Source organism: Stegostoma tigrinum, chromosome 28 (assembly GCF_030684315.1).
Source record: "Stegostoma tigrinum isolate sSteTig4 chromosome 28, sSteTig4.hap1, whole genome shotgun sequence".
In the NCBI taxonomy this organism is placed as follows: Eukaryota; Metazoa; Chordata; class Chondrichthyes; order Orectolobiformes; family Stegostomatidae; genus Stegostoma; species Stegostoma tigrinum.
Genome location: NC_081381.1, coordinates 23,491,797 through 23,513,881, shown reverse-complemented (window position 1 = coordinate 23,513,881; position 22,085 = coordinate 23,491,797). Strand labels below are relative to the sequence as shown.

The 22,085-nt window shown below is 43.9% G+C and overlaps 1 protein-coding gene across 2 annotated transcripts in view; it reads left to right on the top strand.

Moving 5' to 3' along the window:
* LOC125466536 (MORN repeat-containing protein 1-like) overlaps positions 1-22,085 on the top strand; it is a 185,610-nt gene that overhangs the window by 156,948 nt on the left and 6,577 nt on the right. For both annotated transcript variants that reach the window (XM_048561130.2, XM_059638066.1), the window contains exon 13: positions 20,294-20,370. In XM_048561130.2, the coding sequence (XP_048417087.1) occupies positions 20,294-20,370 (77 nt within the window). The remainder of the gene's footprint in view (positions 1-20,293; positions 20,371-22,085) is intronic.

Below are 22,085 nucleotides of genomic sequence, written 5' to 3'. Positions count from 1 at the left end.
CAGATACATTCAGCATATTTGACGTGTAAAATTGAACAACAACACAGCATGTGTAAGCCTATTTTAGCATCTATTCTCAGGTCAACATTTAGTTTCAAAGAAGACTTTTGATCTTCCTTTAGCAACTTTAGGAGAAACCACAGGCATCCTGTGATAGATGTGCACATCCACATGGTTCTCCAATGAGCTACAAGGGAGTATGTCAAGAGGAAAACTGGAAGTGCACAGGAGGATGGCACACAAACAGGATTTCGGCATGTTTTAGCTGCAACCTGGAGTAATTGTAACAGGGTGGCTATGTCTCCAAACAGTTAACAGAAGAATGGAATTCCATCACACTAGAGAGACTTGTGTGGTTGGGGAATACACTAAAGAGATCAGCCTAAAAAAATTCGTTGAAAATGCACAGACAAAGATAATTTAAATGGTCCACTGAATTTTTAAAGGCTCCCCGCTATCCATGCCCCGTTAATACATTTACTTCAGGCCTCACCAATCTATGATGAATGACTGATTGATCTTGTTGAATTGTGCAATTGTGGATTCACCCACTTTCACCCTGCTAATTTCATACTTTTGTTTCATACTTCACACACAAATTTGTGCTCCCCTAAATCGTCTGTGAAGCACAGTGGAATACTATGTAAGGTGCTATAAAAATGGAAATTACTTTAATTTTCAAAACTGATAAATTTCTTTTTCTCAGTTTTCTTCCCTTATCCCCTAAGGGCACATAATTCTGCCTACTGAAAGTTTCATAGGAAATGGACACCCCCAGTCATCTTACTCTTCACTGCTGACCATGTGTAGGCTCAGTCAGTTAATGACAACTATGCAACAGACAAGGATACTGCAGCTGAGTGACACTGCGTTCTTTCACACACACACACACACACACACGCACACACACACACACACACACACACACACGCACACACACACACACACACACACACACACACACACACACACACACACACACACACACACACTCTCATAGTCACAGTCACAAAGTCACACAGCACGCATATACTACTCTCCATGCAGGATAACTGGTTAGCAATGAAAAATACCTATAATTTCCTTTCCTCCACCCAGAGCTATTTGCAATACTAAATAACTTTCCAAAATCAGAACACCTAACTCAGTGTAAACAGGGAATAGTGTTTGAGACCCTTTCGCAGTGTAGAGCTGGATGAACACAGCTCTACACCTTGTCATCTCAGATTCTCCAGCATCTGCAGTTCCAACTATCTCTGCACCAGTTTCTCACTGGGCTGTGCATATATCAATTGAGTCTAAACTGATTAAAATCTTAGCAATTACTTGCATTTTTAATTCAATTAGCAAAAATAACCCATGTCCCTTATGATGGTGGTTCATTTGCTTTGGGCAAATGAATCACATTTATAAGCTGCCAAGGACACGAAGTACTGAACAAGCTAATTATTCAATAGTCAAAAGATCTAATGGTCATGCCACTCACAACAGACTTCAGAAAGATATCAACCAGAATCTTTATTTTCTGAGATAATAAAATGTGAGGCTGGATGAACACAGCAGGCCAAGCAGCATCTCAGGAGCACAAAAGCTGACGTTTCGGGCCTAGACCCTTCATCAGAGAGGGGGATGGGGGGAGGGAACTGGAATAAATAGGGAGAGAGGGGGAGGCGGACCGAAGATGGAGAGTAAAGAAGATAGGTGGAGAGGGTGTAGGTGGGGAGGTAGGGATCCCCCTCTCTGATGAAGGGTCTAGGCCCGAAACGTCAGCTTTTGTGCTCCTGAGATGCTGCTTGGCCTGCTGTGTTCATCCAGCCTCACATTTTATTATCTTGGAATCTCCAGCATCTGCAGTTCCCATTATCTCTTTATTTTCTGAGGTGTTTCTGAAATGTTCCAATATGCAGCTAACCCTTTGGCTGTGCCTGCCTCAACAGATTAAAGTATAAAATACAGATAGCAGGCAAATCTTCAAGCAATTTCATCCCCTCCCCCCACTGCACCACAACGCATTATCCTCCGACACTTCCGCCATTTACAATCCGACCCCACCACCCAAGACATTTTTCCATCCCCACCCCTGTCTGCTTTCCGGAGAGACCACTCTCTCCGTGACTCCCTTGTTCGCTCCACACTGCCCTCCAACCCCACCACACCCGGCACCTTCCCCTGCAACCGCAGGAAATGCTACACTTGTCCCCACACCTCCTCCCTCACCCCCATCCCAGGCCCCAAGATGACATTCCACATTAAGCAGAGGTTCACCTGCACATCTGCCAATGTGGTATACTGCATCCACTGTACCCGGTGCGGCTTTCTCTACATTGGGGAAACCAAGCGGAGGCTTGGGGACCGCTTTGCAGAACACCTCCGCTCAGTTCGCAACAAACAACTGCACCTCCCAGTCGCAAACCATTTCCACTCCCCCTCCCATTCTCTTGATGACATGTCCATCATGGGCCTCCTGCACTGCCACAATGATGCCACCCGAAGGTTGCAGGAACAGCAACTCATATTCCGCCTGGGAACCCTGCAGACATATGGTATCAATGTGGACTTCACCAGTTTCAAAATCTCCCCTTCCCCCACTGCATCCCTCAACCAGCCCAGTTCATCCCCTCCCCCCACTGCACCACACAACCAGCCCAGCTCTTCCCCTCTACCCACTGCATCCCAAAACCAGTCCAACCTGTCTCTGCCTCCCTAACCGGTTCTTCCTCTCACCCATCCCTTCCTCCCACCCCAAGCCGCACCCCCAGCTACCTACTAACCTCATCCCACCTCCTTGACCTGTCCGTCTTCCCTGGACTGACCTATCCCCTCCCTACCTCCCCACCTACACCCTCTCCACCTATCTTCTTTACTCTCCATCTTCGGTCCGCCTCCCCCTCTCTCCCTATTTATTCCAGTTCCCTCCCCCCATCCCCCTCTCTGATGAAGGGTCTAGGCCCGAAACGTCAGCTTTTGTGCTCCTGAGATGCTGCTTGGCCTGCTGTGTTCATCCAGCCTCACATTTTATTATCTTGGAATCTCCAGCATCTGCAGTTCCCATTATCTCTTTATTTTCTGAGGTGTTTCTGAAATGTTCCAATATGCAGCTAACCCTTTGGCTGTGCCTGCCTCAACAGATTAAAGTATAAAATACAGATAGCAGGCAAATCTTCAAGCAATTTTATTAGCTCAAAAACGTTTTGTTAACCTTCTTTTCCAAGTTTCTTCTCTTCTTCTGAAGATGCCTGATAACCATTGCTCCCTCTTTACCAGTTTATTTCACAGTGGGACATGACTTTACTTGTTTCAGTCTCATTCCTAAAATGTGTTATGGGTCAGTGTGTCAGTCACTGCTGCTGTGATGCCAGTGACTGTCTGTCCGGATGTTTTTCTGCTTACAGACAATTATAAGCACAGGCCATTTGGATCAACTGATCCGTTTATGATCCAGTCAAGCCTATGTGCTACCTCATCCCCTTTTGGGATAGTTACACTTTTGTCAGCCACTCACCAGTACTTCATTCAAGTGGCTATCTACTTTACTATCATTTTCTTCTTTTCCTTTACCATATGTGAGCTTAAGCACTGAGCATCAGTTGAATAGATAATTGCAGGAATCATCATCACTGAGACCAGTCTTAGTCTTGTTCAAAGTGCATCTGTGCAATTTACAGAATGCTTTATTGGATAGCAATAAAGAACAGAAAGGGTTAATGCCTTAGAGATAATAGGAACTGCAGATGCTGGGGAATCCGAGATAACAAGGTATAGAGCTGGATGAACACAGCAGGGCAAGCAGCATCTTAGGAGCAGGAAAACTGATGTTTCAGGCCTAGACTCTTCATCAGAAATGGGGGAGGGGATGGGGGCTCTGAAATAAATAGGGAGAGAGGGGGAGGTGGATTGAGGATGAATAGAGGAGAAGATAGGTGGAGAGGAGACATACAAGTCAAAGAGGCGGGGATGGAGCCAGTAAAGGTGAGTGTAGGTAGGGAGCTAAGAGAGGAGATAGGTCAGTCCAGGGAGGACAGACAGTTCAAGTGGGAGGGGGAGCTGAAATGGTTCGTGACTGGGAGGTGCAGTTGTTTATTGCGAACCAAGCATAGGTATTCTGCAAAGCGGTCCCCAAGCCTCCACTGGGTTTCCCCAATGCAGAGGAGGCCACACCGGGTGCAGCAGATGCAGTATACCACATTAGCAGATGTGTAGGTGAACATCTGCTTGATGTGGAAAGTCGTCGTGGGGCCTGGGATGGGGGTGAGGGAGGAAGTGTGGGGGCAGGTGTAGCACTTCCTGTAGTTACAGGGAAAAGTACTGGCTGTGGTGGGGCTATAGGGGAGTGTGGAGCAGACAAGGGAGCAACAGACAGAGTGGTCTCTCTGGAAAGCAGACAAGGGTGGGGAGGGAAAAATGTCTTCGGTGGTGGGGTCAGATTGCAGATGGCGGAAGTGTCGGAGGATGATGCGTTGGATCTGGAGGTTTGGTGGGGTGATACGTGAGGACGAGCGGGATTCTTTTTTGGTTGTTATTACGGGGACGGGGTGTGAGGGATGAGTTGTGGGAAATGCGGGAGACGCAGTTGAGGACGTTCTCGACCACTGCAGGGGGGATGTTGCGGTCCCTGAAAAACAAAGACGTCTGGGATGTATGGGAGTGGAATGCCTCGTCCTGAGAGCAGCTGCGGCAGAGGCGAAGGAACTGGGAATGGGGATGGCATTTTTGTCGGAAGCTGGGTGGGAGGAGGTGTATTCTAGGTAGCTGTGGGAGTTGGTGGGCCTGAAATGGATTTTGGTTCCTATGTGGGCTTGAAATAGATGTCGGTTTCTCCTTATCCTCATTTCAGGTTTTGCCCATTTGCAGTGACACAATAGATCATTCTTACAGAGAGATTTTATATTTTTCAGTTTGCATTGTTGAGCATTCATCTATCGCTCTCATGTCCTACTCTTCCTCCCAATGGACCATGAGAAGGAAGATGGCTGGGGGGAAGGTTGCTGGAAACCAGTCATCTCAGGACATCACAGTGAGGGTCCCAGAGGACTCTGTCTTACCTCAGTCATCTCTTCAGCAGTGATTGGTCCTCCATCGTAAAGTCGGAATTGTGTATGTTAACTCTAGATGGTACACTGTTTAACTGCATTCACATTCGCTCAAATATTGAAATACAATCTGAACGAAATTCAGGCTCAGGCTGACAAGTGGCAAGCAGCACTTATGCCACACAGTGCGGGGAGTCTGGTTTGCAATCAGTAATTTGCTGATTTTTAGGTGGTTTGAATCACGCCCAGATCCCTGGCTCTGACACTGGACTTAATTTAGGAATGTGAAGTGAAGAAGTCAGTAGACAGGTGTTTCAGGGCAAAGAATCTCTCCATTTATTAAATGCAAAGGTGAACATATATCTCAAGAATTTTTAAAAAAGGCATGACTAATAAACGGAAACAAAACAAGGGTGAATAAAATACAAGAGTTTAAAAAGTCAAATTCAAAACAGTGAAACTGACACAGATATTAACTTAATACAGGCTGATTACTGTTTGAGATTAAACAGTAGGTTCAAACATAGACATTTTGACAAGAGATAGTAAGAACTGAAGACGCTGGAGTCAGAGATAACACAGTGTGGAGCTGGAGGAACTCAGCAGATCAGGGTTCCCTGCACTGCCACCAGCCCACCTTCCCCTCCCTGCTAGCTCGGTTGGATACTTTGGGTGGAGGAAATAGGCTCACCACTGGGGATAAACACAATCAATGGAATACAGCTGGCCATTCCTACTTGCTGTAGCTAGTGCTTGGCTGAAGCCTTCGTACAGCGTAGGTCTTCAGCCTGGTTTGAGAACTTGGGTTGTCTTACTTTGTGGTAGTTTATGACCAGGTTTCACCTCAGGATGTGTCTGAGGCTTTGTCAGTCGTGTTGGTGGTTTTTGGAGTTTTGTTATTTGTCAGATCTGCTGGTCGCAGTTAGTTGCCGTTGGTTCCCCTGGTACGGGACAGTCCTGTGTCAGTAGGTTTCAGGGAGGTAGCTACTCAGGGAGAGTAGCTGTCTGGGATCTGTCTTCTGTTGGTAACTGCAGGGATGGCTCTCTCCCCCTCCCAGTTCAGGGAGTTATACAGACTTGCAAATCTGTGATATCCATTGTGTTTCTGTTCCCTTTATGGTGAATTGGCTTCCTCACAGTTTAGAGTAGGTGTAAATGCGCTTTGATTAAGTGGAATGTCCAGTATTTCTGTGAATGAATATTAATTGAAGTTGAATGTGTTGGTACCTCTGAAGAGTCCAAGATTTCTGAAGTTGATGCCTTTGGTCTGAATTCATTATTCCTTTAGGACTAAAACGTGAATAGGGATTGCTAACTGAACCATGGTTCCAGACAGCTAACCCCGATTGTGTATTCCAGAGCATAACCCAGCTGCCTGTTTTTGTTTTAAAAAAAGTTCTGTTAAAAATCCAGGGTTTTGGTCCAGTATTCTAAATGACAGGGATTTTTTGCTCATTCCTACAACAGCCAATCAGCATTTCTAACAAGAAAGAATCTAATCACTTTGTTCTGATAGTCAGCAATGTTACCATCACTGAGTCATCCACCTTCAACATGCTGGAAACTTTTGACCGGAAAATTTACTATATTAGCCAAATAAACACTGTGGCTAAAAGATCGAATCAGAGGCTAGGAATTTAGCAGGGAGTAACTCATTTCCTGATTCCCCAAGGCCTTTCAATCATCTACAATGCGCGAGACAGCAGTGTAATGGAATTTTGTCCACTTGCCTGGATCAATTAAAGTCCAACAACATACAAGCATCTACTCACCATCCAGGACAAAGCGTTCCACCTAACTGGCACCCATCTACTATTTTAAAGGTTCACACTCTCCATCACCTTCTCAAGGACTATCAAGGCCAGACAATAAATACTGACCTTTCCAGGAATGCCCACGTACCGAGAACATAGATAAAAGAGTTTAGTTTTCATTGCCTTTTCTATCTTTCACCTATTGCAGCTCCAAGAAATAAGCATTCTTTGTAGTAATGTTCCAGTCATACATGGGTGATCCAGCTCTCTGATGTCAAGATTTTTATGATTTTTGGTTATTAATGGGTGAACAATGCTTGGAAAGGTTGGTGCTTTATTTACAGATGTTTTCCATTTAAAACAAAACACTCCCAAACTGAAACAGAAATCTCAGCAGAAAGCCATATGGAATATATAAACCCGTCTCACTGACCCAGCGACATTCCATCCACTGATCTGCCACCAACAGCTAAACCTTCACAGCATTCCTCCTTGTGTGTTCTCTTCATTCAAGTGGCAATTTACAGGGGACAGTCCACTCATCAGGCTTTTCAACCACTAACAGTGGCAAAACTAATCTCACTCCTGACTATTCTGCTCTCACTCAACACATGCATACACAAGCATATGTATACATACTCACACATACTCATGTATACACACCCCGTCAACATTTACACACGCACACTCTCAATACATTCTCAACATGTACACATGTATAACCCCCTACATATGCACACAACCATCTATATTTATTCCCAGTTTGGACACATATACACACATCCTCCAACATACACATAAACACATACATACTCTCAACACACACAAAAATGCAGACAAACCCATGCACATGACCACAACAGATACACCATTTTCAAAAAGCTTGTTTGACTGTTATCAGGACTGGAAATCATCACAAATTCCACACATTCCCTGCTGCCAGACCTCTCTGCTCCCTAACACAGGCTATCCCGTGTTCTCAATAGGCATACACACAAATATATGTAGACATCCCCTCTGCATACATATACATTCTCAAAATACCTTCAACGCATACACATGTACACCCCCAACTTACACAGACAAAAATATATGCATAGAATCACTACAGAATTCCTACCCTGTGGAAACAGGCAATTTGGCCTGTCACTTCCAAACTGACACTCTGAAAAGCAACCCACCGAAATCCACTCCATCTCTGTAACTGTGCATTCACTATGGCTAATCAACCTAACACTACGGTCAATTTAGCATGGCCAATCCACCCGGCCTGCGTATCTTTGAACTGTGGGAGGAAACCCACACAGACGTGGGGAGAATTTGCAAACTCCACACAGACAGTCGTCCAATTGTACCTGGGACCCTGGCATTGTGAGGCAGCAGTGCTAACCACTGTGGTAGCGTATTTCCCCAATGTATGCACAATCTCCAACGTACACAGAAACACATACATACTGTCAACATACAGACAACGTGCAGACAAGCTTATGCACACAGCCACAACATACGTAGTTTTTAGAAGGAACATTTGATTGTTGTCAGGACCGGGAATTGTCATTAATTACTCACATCCCCTTCTGCCAGACGCCTCTGCTCCCTAACACAGGGTGTCCTAACGGTTGCTCAGTCTGAAATTAGATAAATTAGGACCAGGAGCTGAGCCTGTTTTGGTCAAGTTGGTGTAACTTGGTGCTGCATCTATTTATTTTATTCATTCATGGGATGTGGGCATTGCTGGTGAAAACAGCATTTATTGCCCATCCCCAGGGCACTGAAGAGTCAACCACATCACTGTGGATCTGGAGTCTTGTGTAGGCCAGACCAGGACAGCAGACTTCCTTTCCTGAAGGACATTAGAGAACCAGATGGGTTCTTCTGGCAGTTGATAATGGTTTCATGGTCATCATTAGACTCTTAATTTCAGATTTTTAATAAATTCAAATTCCACCGTCTGCCATGGTGGGATTCACACCTGGGATCCCAGAACACTCCCTGGGTCTCTGGATAAATAGTCCCGCAATAATACCACTGGGTCACAGCCATTGTCTTTACCCTTTAAATGATTTGTTTATTGACAGTACCGGGGTGAGTCATCAATTGCAGCATATTTTACATTTTCAGAATAACATTAGGTTGATAATGCAACGGCCCAGAATGGGACTGAATCAAATCTGTCAGGGATGTCTCAAGTCTTGCCAGAGCTGAGTGCTCGGGTACCAGAGATATAGTTTGGTGCTAGAATTCCTTAATGCTTCTGTGCTGGCCACTGATGGTGGCTAGGAACTCATTGAACATTCGCTCTGCCATAATGGCACATCACATGAAAGAAGGGATAGTTGAAAAGCGTAACAGCATTCACTAGGCTTGTTGTTGAATATTTCCTTATTTGGGGTATTGATAGGCAGACAACACCTATGGAACTGTGCCCCATTGCTCAGCAACACAATTAAGAGGGGAGTGGAGAAGTATTAAAAAAAATTGAGTATGTTGCATTTTTTTTCTCTCAATTCACTTCATTACAGGCCAGGTCCAGAGTAATAAGGCACCGAGGTTGGCAGCTCCCCTATCAAGGATCAGTAATTACTGCAGTGAAGCTGATCCCCTTCTACAGCAACCTTTCTCCCAGTAGTGGCATAAAGGTTTAAATGGGTAGTGTAATGAGAGCCTGGGGGATAATTGGTGGCTGCTGGTGAATTGCAGAGCAGCAATTCAATCAACTGCTTCTGATTGTGTCCCAAGCCCCAGCAGCAAAACCCAAAATTGAAATAGCTTTAACACACTGCCAGCTGTTTGTTAATCTTTATTTCCTCTGCTATTTCTCTCCTCCTTTTATGATTTATGTCCAGGTTCATTCCTGACTGGTGCTGTCCCTTGTTATTTATCACTTAAGTGCTCTGTGAGCCTGAGAGAGCGAATGTCTTTGTTGTCCAGCACAACTGAGCTCTTGACCTGCCTTGTCCTTTTCCAGTTTCTGTTGTCGCTTTTGCTGAAGATGGCTGAAAGGGTGATGGAAGCAGATTTATTAGGAAATTTCAAAACTGAGTTGGATAAATATTGGAAAGGAAAAGTTTGCAGGGCTGCAGGGAAAGGGCAGGTGAGGAGTGGCACTAATTGGACAGTTCTTTCAGGGCCATCACATGCATGATGGGCCTCATTCTGTTCTGTATGAGCCAGTGATTCTATGCTGATGCTATTTACACATTGCCATTTTACAGGAGTGAGATAAGAGATCAGGAGCAAGAGCCCTGGTTTGCTATGTTCCATCCTAACTCAGGCACACTGAAGCGAGTCTTCCAGGTTAAACTGTTGAACATGGGGTCTCTTGGCCAGTAGGAGCACTGATTGCTTGTACCAATCAAGGAATCCACAAGCCAATTGCTTCAGCCTGGAGTTGCCAAACCTGGGGTCTCTAGGAGATAATTTTTTAAGTTTAACAAATTTAAACAAAAGTGTGGAGTTCTTTTGGCTTGCATTGAGCTTTGACAGTTGTCCATTTCCAAACATACAGCCAATGCCTTCATGGTGCAATTAATAAAGTAAAGCAGGTGTAAGGCCTGAACACCGACCAGCTGTATCTGACGGATGTAATTTGGATGCTGTGGGCTTAAATGTTAAATCCCTGCTGCTTGGGATGAATATTTCTCCTCTGACGCAATGCTGAAATAAGAATGTTGCACACTATATGGAGCGGATGATGCTGCTGAAAGTGATGGGAATGCCATCTGTTTTAACCCCTTCCCAACCATACACTGCTGACTCAAATTAACGCTGCATTGAATCAAAGCTGTATATTCAGCCAAGAACTAAAAGAAACTGTATTTAATAGTTCCCCCATCTTTTTAAGTGGATCACACAGGCATTATGTGATGGGATTGCAGCTTTCAAATAGGAGACTTTCATTTGATAATCACTAAAACCGGAGGAAATTCCTCAACCTCCCTTGCACGTCCTTCCCCTGTCACTACAAGAGAGACTATCATCAGCCAAATGTTGCCACATGCCAAGAGCCTTTTTTGCCAATTATTTCCCATAAGACCTCCCTCTCTCTCCAGATTTTATTGACACTCTCTGAACAAATTTTCACCCTTGAAAATCACTGTAACAATTTTACCATTAACGCTCTGTATGTGCTTATCTCTTCAGGTTATCAACAACACTAGGGGCAACACAGTCAAATTCGTCCCTGCACTCACTTTGCCTAAGTTTCAGGCACTGCTAGATAGTGATTGAGATCAGGGCCCCCAGTGAGATTAGTACAGCAGGGTGAGTAACACAGTGAGGCTGAATCACACTCTGAGGGTGAGTGATATAACTGAGCTGAACAATGCAGTCAGGGTCAATAATGCAGCAAGGCCTTTACGTGCAACGAGAAGGCATTGTGCTGTAAAAGTTAGTGACACAATGGTTAGAAATGTGTTTTCTTCAGACTAAGCAGGCCAAAAACAGGAGGAACTTCCACTCAGAGATGGGGAAAGCTTTCTCATGCAATGACACCTTTCTCAGCTCATTGCACACGTAGGTAAATCGACAACTTTTATTGGACAGGCTGGAAGTTCTGAGGCCCGTTGGGACCAACTTTCTGGGCACCACATTTAAAAGGCATCCTGACAGCTTATCACTCTGTAAGCCAGGAACATCAATTGAACTCTGTTCATCACCCACACCCTCAGCTCTGGAGATATCAGAGATCAGGCATGTATTAGTGACGCCTTCCTAGACATTCCCTTGAAGACAAGGTAAGCACTTTTTCCTATGAATGGAAACAGGACGCTGTCCTGATTGACGAAGGCAGGCTGGACAATGATGGCTTTGGGGGTCAACACTTTTGGGTAGCTCAAGAGAACCTGGCCCCAGTGCCGTAAGAGGATGAATAATCTTCTGCACTCCATCAAGTCATGTACCATGGACTATTCAATGCATCATGCCCCTATGAATGAGTTGGCATTGTAAGATTGCCGCTGCAAAGAACTTTCACGTGCAGATTGGACGCCAGTCATCTCCAGCAGTTGTCTTGTACAATCAATATTTATCACTTCATTGCAGCTACCAATGTAGCACTACTTGCACCACAGTGGTACTGGCTCTTGCACTTCTGTTAGGGCTCACATTTAAAACATTGAAGAAGGTAAAGCACTCAGCAACTCATGTACCATCAGCTCAGTAACCTTTTCTTCACAACCAAGAAAGCATAAACACCTGACTGCTTTTTGCCAAAGGTTTGTATGGAGCAAGGACACAACCACAAAAGCTGGCCTTGGGATGAACGCTTGGCCAATATCTCAGGTACACACCTAATGCTACAATGTTGTTAACGGTTCCCCTTTTAAGGTACTGCCTGTTCATTCACAGCTGCACCCTCCTGACTCTCGTTCTGTTGGTGCTGGCCATTTCTTCCTCTCTTCTCCTCCTTAACCTCTACAATGCTGATACTGCTTTAAGTTGGTCTAACATATGACATAGAAGTACTGATTTATGAAGAAGTATTAGGAATGGGATGTTTGTATTCCATTTGAAATTTTAAGATAGGCAAGCTACCTTTCGGACCCTTATCACGTTGGTCTTGTGTTGACTGAAAGCCAGCCCTTCGGCCACCTCTACATGGGAGTTGTTTCCTCTGTGACCTATGACTGGCTTTCCTTCTCCACGTTCTGACATGCGCAGGTTTTTTGGAGCCTAGATCTTTAAATTGCTTTCCATGGATGCAGGAACTAACTCAATTTGACTCTTGATGACCTTCATGAATCGTCATGATACAGCCCTCCAACCTTGGAACCTACAGCCCATGTAATGGTTTCAACATCATATCTTTAACATTAGGATTCACAGGCCTGTGTATATTCCTACAAGGCTGCAAATGGAATAAAACCCTTCCTAACACAACCCCACATAATCACCATTTCTGGCGGGTTTTAGATGTCTTTCTTCTCAAAATTTAATGTATTGTGGGAAGTTTGGGAAGTTGGTGTTAGGAGTTGATCAAGCTTATTCACTCTTATTGTGCAGTGAGATTTTTCCTTTAGTACTAAGCCCTTAACTGAGTTCACACAATAGTATTTTTCAGTTTCTGTTTCATTTCCCTCAGTTGCGGGTGTTGGCACTGTAGAGGAACACATTTCTACTGTGAATTCTTTGGCAAGGTTTTCTTTTGTGAGAAGATTTAGGAGAGATGGTGGTTGTTAATTTTTCGTTTGACTCATCCACCTGTCCCTCCACACTGTACTTTTACTCCTACACTATAGGTGGCCTTTTCTTTTCCTATGGCAATCTCTCTGTCCTTATATTGCTCCCTCTAACTACTGGCCATTTTGCTAAGTCTCTTGATATTCCTGCTCTTACCCCTGATCCTGTCCAGAGCCTTAGCATTACACTACCTCCTATTCAAATGAACTGTTCACCCTCCCTCCCAAGGGTACTTTATTACCTCATTCCCTTATTATTGCGTTCCCACCCTAAACATGCAACTCCTACCCTTCCTGTCTCCCATGCCCCTGTCATTGGAATGCATCCCAATTTATTCCCTTCATTCCCCAGGATTCTTTCAGTGCTACAGAAAACCACATCCTTTAAAATCTAATCCGTACTGTACCTTTCTACCTAAGCCACCTTTATCTGAACCTTTTGAGTTGAGCCCTTTTTTGAGTAAGGCCCCATTTGCCTGCTCTGGTCAAATTTGCTGACATCAGCCAATGTGATAGCTTTGCTTGGACAGGATATTAAGAAGGAGGAGTTGTGGATGTCATGAAGAACATTAAGGTTTGATAAATCCCCAGAGCCTGATAAGATCTGTCCCAGTATACAAAGGAGGCAAAGGAGGAGAAGGCTGGAGCCTTGACAGAGACCTTTGTATCTTCTTTAGCCACAGGTGACATCCCAGAAAACTGGAGAATAGCTGGTAATGTTCCTTTGTCAAGAAGGGCAATGGGGATAATCCAGGGAATTATAGGTCAGTCAACATTCCATCAGTGATAGGGAAATTAATGGGGTAGGTTCTTGGACAGGAGTTACTCACATTTGGAGAAGAATAGGCTTATTAGCAATAGCTAGCATGGCTTTATGCAGGGGAGGTCTTGGCTCAGAAACTTGATTGAGTTTTTTGAGGAAGTGACGAAGATGATTGATGAGTATAGGGCAATGTTCAAGAGATATTTAGACAGACAAATGTCTAGGCAGGAAATAGGGGAATATGGGCCATGTGCATGCAGATGGAATTAGTTTAGAATGGGATCATGGTTGGCACAGACTAGTGGGTTGAAGGGCCTGATCCTATGTTGTACTGTATTGCTCTATATGCTATGTTTGTCAGGCCTCACCCCTTGCTCTCCAAGCTTTTAACAACAATGAGCAAGGATACATATAGCTAAGACATCTGAGGCCCAAAACGTCAGCTTTTGTGCTCCTAAGATGCTGCTTGGCCTGCTGTGTTCATCCAGCTTCACACTTTGTTATCTCGGATTCTCCAGCATCTGCAGTTCCCATTATCTCTGATCAGCTGGTTGACCTGGTTCACTGTAAATGTTTGCACAAAGAGATGCTTTGATTATGAAGGAGCCAAGACATTGAAGAAGTTTTTATTTACCAGAGCTTGGGGGGAAGAAGTCTACCTTACCCACACGTCTCATATCTACAGCTTAGTTTGTGAATATGCGTTTTCTGTTTTTGCTGAATGATTGCACTAATGAGTATAATTCCAGTAGGTATGAGGTGTTAATGAGCAGTCATGACATGCTGATGAATGTTCTGCAGTGAAGGTGAAAGATTGGGTAACACAAAGAAGGGTAGGTATTGGAATGAGAGTGACTAACGCAGTGGGTGAATGATGGAAAGGTGAGTAATTACTGAGGAAGTATAATACAGGAATAATGCATTGTGCACAGACAATGTATCAATTTCCAAGGGTAAGTGATGCCATGAGAGTGACTCAGGGTGTGTCACACACTGAAAATCTGTGACACAATGGGGGTGAGTAGAGCAGCAAGGGTAACTAAAGAAAGTGGGTAAATGACGCATTTTAGTGAAGGCTTATATCTCTTTAAATGCTTTTCACTACTGCAGCCCTCCTGTACCTGCCTCCCACACAGCACTATGAGAGGGTTGTCCATGCCCTCTCTCAATGCATTTGTCTAATGATTTAAAGAGGGACAAAATAAAATATTGATATGTTGACATGGCAACGTACCTGCTGTTGTAGTTTGTAAGACCGTCTTAGGAATGGAGAGAATAAAAGGCCTTGTGTATCTATAAGTAGAAAACAAGTGAAGTATTTCGTTTACAACAAAGGTAAGTCTTCAGCAGACAGGGCAGTGACCTTGGAGAGTGTAGATGTGTTTCATTTTTACTGCACAATTGAACTGCCTGACAGCAGAATATAGCAATGTGACCTGTGAGTAATACCGACACTGTTGGCAAACCGATATTCAGGTGGTGCAATGCAGAAAACTTAGGCTTTCATTGCTACTTTTCTGTATTTTAAAGCATCTTACCCTGGACTCTATCATTATTACAGTCCAAAGATTGCACACTACGAAACATACGAAAGCCATAAAGTGTGAGGCCCGCTCAGGAGGCAGTTACCATGGATTTACTTTGTGTTGAGTACAATGTAACCCCAGCCAAAGGATAAATACTGCAGGCAAAAGTGTACTTGGCGTGAGAAGTCTAGCAGAGAGCCTAACACCAGCCAACTAGAGAGAGGTCAGAATAAAAATAGAACATGTGACTGTGTAGCACTGTGATGAATGTGATGGGAATAATTTGAACTTAATGCAAGGCTCAAACAATTGTTAGTGAATTAACAGTCCATTTGCATTTCTCCCCATTTCTAGTTTCACTGACATCAAACACACCGTTTCAAAAACAAAGACAAAAAGTTGGAAGTATAGCACCTCAACTTCCACTAAAGAACTCTACAACCTTCTGGACTCAATATCACATTCAAAAATTTTAGGGCTGAAGGCACTTTCTCCCAGGTCCTCACCCAAACCCCATACACCAGGCCTTTATATCACATGCTCTGCCATTACACGCTACCCATTGTCAGCCATTAATACTACCCATTAGCAGCCATACATTCTCCAAGGCTGATCGTCATCCACTCCTTTGTCTGTCCAAATGTTCTTCTGTCTCTTTTGGCCTCTATCTCCGCCTATCATTTGCTCCTTACGCCCTCCCCCCACCCTATCTTCTGCATAAAAACCAACTATTTCCTAGCTATCATCAGTTCTGAAGTAGTGTCACTGGACCCAAAACGTTAACTCTGATTTCTCTCCACAGATGTTGCCAGGCCTGCTGCGATTTTCCAGCAACTTCTGTTTTTGTTTCTAATTTCTAGCATCCACAGTTCTTTTGGTTTTTTTATACAAAATGTGCGTAAAGTAATTGCCCCAAATTTTAAGCAATGCAGGATCCAAAGTTATATTTCTGATGTTTCAATCTTGAGCAATTTTAAGTCCTTTCCTTTATCCCACACCCCATTTCCTTTAGCTCTGTGTGCATTTTTATGGCATCAGTATACATTACAGTAACAATTGGAAGCTTTCAATATCCTTAAGCATGCTACACCAAATGGGTATAAGCAATAGTTTGAAAGTAGTAATAGGATGAAGGGTCTAGGCCCGAAACGTCAGCTTTTGTGCTCCTGAGATGCTGCTTGGCCTGCTGTGTTCACCCAGCTCCACACTTTGTTATTTTGGGTTCTCCAGCATCTGCAGATCCCATCATCTCTGATAAGCAATAGTTTGATGGCTTCAGATTTTAATGTACCCTTTTAAAATGGGAAGTGGTGGAGTGTGTTCAGAACTTTCCTTGGGGCCTGACTCTTTATGTTGATTGTCCCATTCCAGTATTGCATACAATGCCTTCAGGACTTGCTGATTGCGTCCTCACAGGAAAATTGGAGGCAGTAATTTTTGCATTATTTTTGTTCACTTTCAGAGTTAGATAAAAGACTGATTACTGGAGATACATATTTGTACTAAGTTCATTTTGTACTTTCGGAATGAATGTTGGGGTACTTCAGGCACAAGTTAGTTTGCTCCTAATAGCAATCAGCAACTTAGAGGATGATGTTTGATTCCTGGGAAGGTTATTAAAGACTTGACTAGATCACAAAGCAAGTGTAAGGAGGTTGCCGCTGTATCATTGATAGAGTTCAGAATAAGGTTGATTTAAAAGACCCAAAAACATAATAGGTCTGCAAAATCATGAGGGGTATAGACAGGGTGGATAGCAAGAAGCTTTTTCCCAGAGTGGGGGACTCAATTACTAGGGGTCATGAGTTCAAAGTGAGAGGAGGAAAGTTTAAGGGAGATATGCGTGGAAAGTTCTTTACACAGAGGGTGGTGGGTGCCTGGAACGCGTTACCAGCGGAGGTGGTAGACGCAGACACGTTAGCGTCTTTTAAGATATATTTGGACAGGTACATGGGTGGGCAGGGAGCAAATGGACGCAGACCGTTAGAAAGTAGATGACAGGTTAGACAGAGGATCTTGATCGGCGCAGGCTTGGAGGGCCGAAGGGCCTGTTCCTGTGCTGTGATTTTCTTTGTTTTTGTTTTGTATGAGAAACATCTTATTTTGTCTTTCAGGTCACCGCAAAGCGCTTGACACATAAGAATATGCAGTATGTAGGCAAATAGAGAATAACAGAGGTGTGAGAGGGATTGATTAGAATTTTCCAGCTTTTTATGTACCATGTCCAAGAGCGAGGGGAATTTACAAAGGGGTTCCCCAAATATGAAAACAGTAATGTTAAGAATTGTGGACCCTGATATTTACTAGGATTTTCACATGGGGCGGGTGTACTTCTTGTTGAGAAACCCTGAAGTTTGGGTTTCTCAACAGAAATTGCCACAAGCCAGGATCCTCAGGATATAGATGGTAAAAGAGGATACAGCATAGTGTGGAAGGTTGATGGATGGTTAGAGATAATGGGAACTGCAGATGCTGGAGAATCCAAGATAACAAAATATGGAGTTGGATGAACACAGCAGGCCAAGCAGCATCTCAGGAGCACAAAAGCTGACGTTTCGGGCCTAGACCCTTCATCAGAAAAGGATCAGAAAAGATGGATGATTGCTGGGATTCAGAGGGACATGAGTTGGGAGTTCATTGAGGGTCGAGGTGGATGAGAACATGGGTACAATCGTGGGATAGGGGTTTAAGTCCATGTAGGAATCAGATAAACTTGGCTTGCTAAGAGCAAATCATTTGTGCCCCTTCTGGCCCAAAAGCAGTGCTTAGAAAACACTTACCTCTTCCATGCAGCAGTCTTCTCTTTTTTGGTGCTGGATTTCCTGATGCCTAAGAATCCCAGCCAGCCAGCAACAAAAGTGGAAGCAAAATTAAACGTGAGTTATTAAAATAATTCATAACCAACCCACTTTCCTTGATCAGATTGGTGGCCCATCTCATCCAGCATCAATTGAAAGCAAAAAGGGGTGATGAGAAGTGGGTTGGGCTTGGGTTTGAGATTTTTACATGTTAACATTCCACTCAACCCAAACCAAGCCATTTGGTAAAATGACTCACTAAAAGTAAACTATCCATCTGTCTGCTATTATTACCGTTATGTCTTAAGAACTTTGGGGTTTATGTAAAGAGGGTAATTTCCATTTTCCCTGTATCTGCCACTAAGTGGTAGAAAATGGCATCCAAAACTCTGAACCTCTGTTTAATTATTTGTAAACAGTTTATGAATGCATTCCATCCCAAGTCCAAGTAATAGCAGCTGCTTGTTTGGCTGTGATACTACAACAGTCAAATAGTCTTCCAGCTCATGAAGAAATTGGCTAACTTGGAGAAGAGCTGCTTCTGCCAGTGGAATCACACCCTGGCAAGAGTCATGAGTGTCGATTTCCTGATCAACTAGTAAACTGCTCAAATTATATTCAGAAAATCCATTCCAGCATCTGCAGGAGGAGGAGAATTCAACAGGATTCATTTTAAATGTAAGAAATTGTGTTAAATATTTACTGATAAGATTACTAACTGCCCAGCATTCAGCCTGAAATGCCCCCTCCTCTCAACCAAACAAAATTTCTTTCCCAGGCACATGGCATCATCAGATTGATTTGCAATTAAATTATCACCTTGTAACTGACTGCAGCCAAATATTACTCTGCGCATATTGATGGTTCTCCCTTTAACACATTGAGTCAATTGTCCTCTCTACACATACCTCTAGGGATATAACAATTATCCTTTAGAGAGTGACACGCCACGTGACATTCACATTACACTCAGCTGTCTGCTGCAGTCACTGAAGAATGAGAATGTGACAACATTTGTCTGCTTATTTCCACACGAGTTAAACTAATTATTTTAAAAATTCAGACCCCACTAAGTAGTCTTCATGCACGAGTGACTCTGGTCAGGCTCTAGTGTATGATATAGGCCTGCACGTAGCATCCTGGAGGCATAAACCCTGTAATCAATTAGGGACAAAGTGAATGCAGCAACTGGGAAATTTTCTAACTGGATGCACTAAGATGGGAAGGATGGCTGTCCTTACGTGTTTTGTTCCATGGAAACTTCCGTGGCCACCTGAATGACAGCTGACTTGCTATAAATTGATCTTTAGGATACCGAGTTAACCTTCCCTCCCTCATCTAATCATCTGCAGTCAAGAAGACTGCCCAACCAGTTGCTGCCAACAGAGGGATCTCGGGGTTCATGTTCACAGAAAGCTGCTACCCAGGTGGATAGAGTTGTTAAGAAGTCGTATGGTGTGTTAGCTTTCATTAATAGAGGGTTTGAGTTCAAGAGCCATGAAGTTATGCTCCAGCTATACAAAAGCCTGGTTTGGCCACATCTGTAGTAGTGTGTCCAGTTCTGGTCACCAAAATGTGGAAGTGTTGGAAAAGGTGCAGAGGAGATTTACCAGGATGTTGCCTGGAATGGAGGGAAGGTCTTACGAGGAAAGGTTGAGAGAGCTAGGGCTTTTCTCTTTAGAACAACGAAGGATGAGAGGTGACTGGAAAGAGGAATACAAAATGATCAGAGGTATAGATGGAGTGGACAGCAAGATACTTTTTCCTAGGGTGGAGGTAGCTATTAGAAGGGGGCATAGTTTTAAAGTGAGTGGAGATAGATATAGGGGAGAAGTCAGAGGTAGGCTCTTTACTCAGAGAGTGGTAGGGGCGTAGAATGCATTGCCGGAGAGGGTAGTGGAGTTGGCCTCATTAGGGGCATTTGAGCGGCTATTAGATAGGCATATGGATGATAGTATAAGGTAGAGGTGGAGGTTAGATCGACCTTAATTTTAGGGTAAAAGTTCAGCACAACATTGTGGGCCAAAGGGCCTGTATTGTGCTGTACTGTTCTATGCTCTATGTTCGATGTTCTAAAACAGTCAATTGACCAAGACCTGCCAAGAACCTGTCAGATCATGACACCAGATGAATGTTTGCACCTTCAGGAACAGATTGAAAGAATATAATACAATATCCTGCTGAGGACAAAGAGTAAAAGGCATTGTGCTGATATCTAATTCATCTCCTGTTTTTCTTTACAGATCTGAAGTAAGTATCAAATTGAGTGGAAAATCAAGGAAGAAGCAGAATGCCACAAATCCACATACTGTGAGACCAGGTGAGAGAGGAGGCTCAACCTGTTTAAGTCTTAATTACCAGATAACAGCCAGGTAATGAGTGAGATTAGTCCCAAAATGAGTTCAGTACCTCAGTTGTCCCACCCTGAGCAGGAACAGCCTATTTTGTTCCTAAATTTCCAACAAAATAAAGATTCAAATGAAGTTCAAATCAAGATAATATCTTTATGTACATAGGAATAGAAGCAGCTCTGTACAGTTTTTGCAATAAAGAACAAACAATCACTGGAATTTGACATTGCCTGCAGCTGCAAAAATACCAAAGGTAATTTCTAATTGTGTAAGGCACTGTTTAGACAATTTGAGACAAAGGGAGGGTCTGATAACAGAACAGATCCTGTTGTAATTTGACAGGCAGATCTCAAACAGTGGTCTTTCCCCACTGCACCTTGGTGGCAGCTGCCTCAGTCTTTAGTGCATCCCTCAGCATGTAGCCCCGGACCTTGGAATGTGCCAGTCTGCACCCCTCACTCAGGGTCAACTCTTTGCATTGGAAGACCAACAGAACATCTTTCACTGAGTTGATGGCCCTCCCAGACGCAGTTGATGTTTGTCTCAGTGTGCATTTTGGGGAGCACACCAAAGAGCACAGAGACCTGCATCACAGAGCTGCTCTGGACGAACCTCGATAAAAACTGCCCACCTCTCTCCAGATTTCCTTTACAAAGACACATTCCAGAAGGAGATGTTTGACAGTTTCTTCGCCCCACAGCCATTTTGTGGGCAACATGCAATGAAGCAGAGAATCCAGATGTACGTGAAGGATATTTCAGGTCCCTTCTCACCACCAGCCAAGCTACATCTTGGTACTTGTTGGTAAATTCTGGTGATGACACATTCTGCCAAATGACTTTGACAGTCTTCTCAGGGAACCACTGGACAGGTTCAATCCTCTCCTTTTCCTGGAGGGTCTCAAGGATACTATGCACTGACCACTTCCTGATAGACTTCTGGTCAAAGGTGCTTTTCCTTACAAACCTTTCTACGAGTACAGGTGATACGGAACTATCCAACTACTTGGAGCATTCCTTGGCAATGAGCCCAGGCCCATCCTTCATAATACCAGGGACAAGTAGAACCTGCACAACCAGGTGACATATAGTGATGGCAAAGAGTGGGAAGGCACTTTTCTCCTCATAGAATCATAACATGCCTACAGTACCAGTCAGACTGTTGGATCTGCACCAAGCATCCCAGCTAGACCAACTCCCCACCCTATCTCCTTAGCTCCACATTAACCATGGCTAGCCCACCCAGCCTACACATCCCTGGACGCGGCAGAACAATTTTCAGCATGGCCAGTCTGCCTAACCTGCACATCTTTGGACTGTGGGAGGAAACGAGAGCAGCCCAAGGATACCCACACAGACACAGGGTGAACGTGCAAACTGGGCACAGACTGTTGTCGGAGGGTGCAATCGAAGCCGTGTCCCCGCTGCTGTGAGGCAGCATTGCCAACCATTGCTTTTACATGCTAAAAGGAAACTTCCATCCATACCGCACCTTTCACAACCCCAGGACATCCCTCAATCAGCATTAATAAAGAAAAAGATTATCTGGTCGTTATCTCATTACTGTTTGTGAGAATCATGCTTTCGACATTCCAACAGTGACCACACCTCAAGAATATTTAACTGGCTGTGAAATACTCTGAGATGTCCTGAGGTCATGAAAGATTCTGGGGAAACGCTACTTC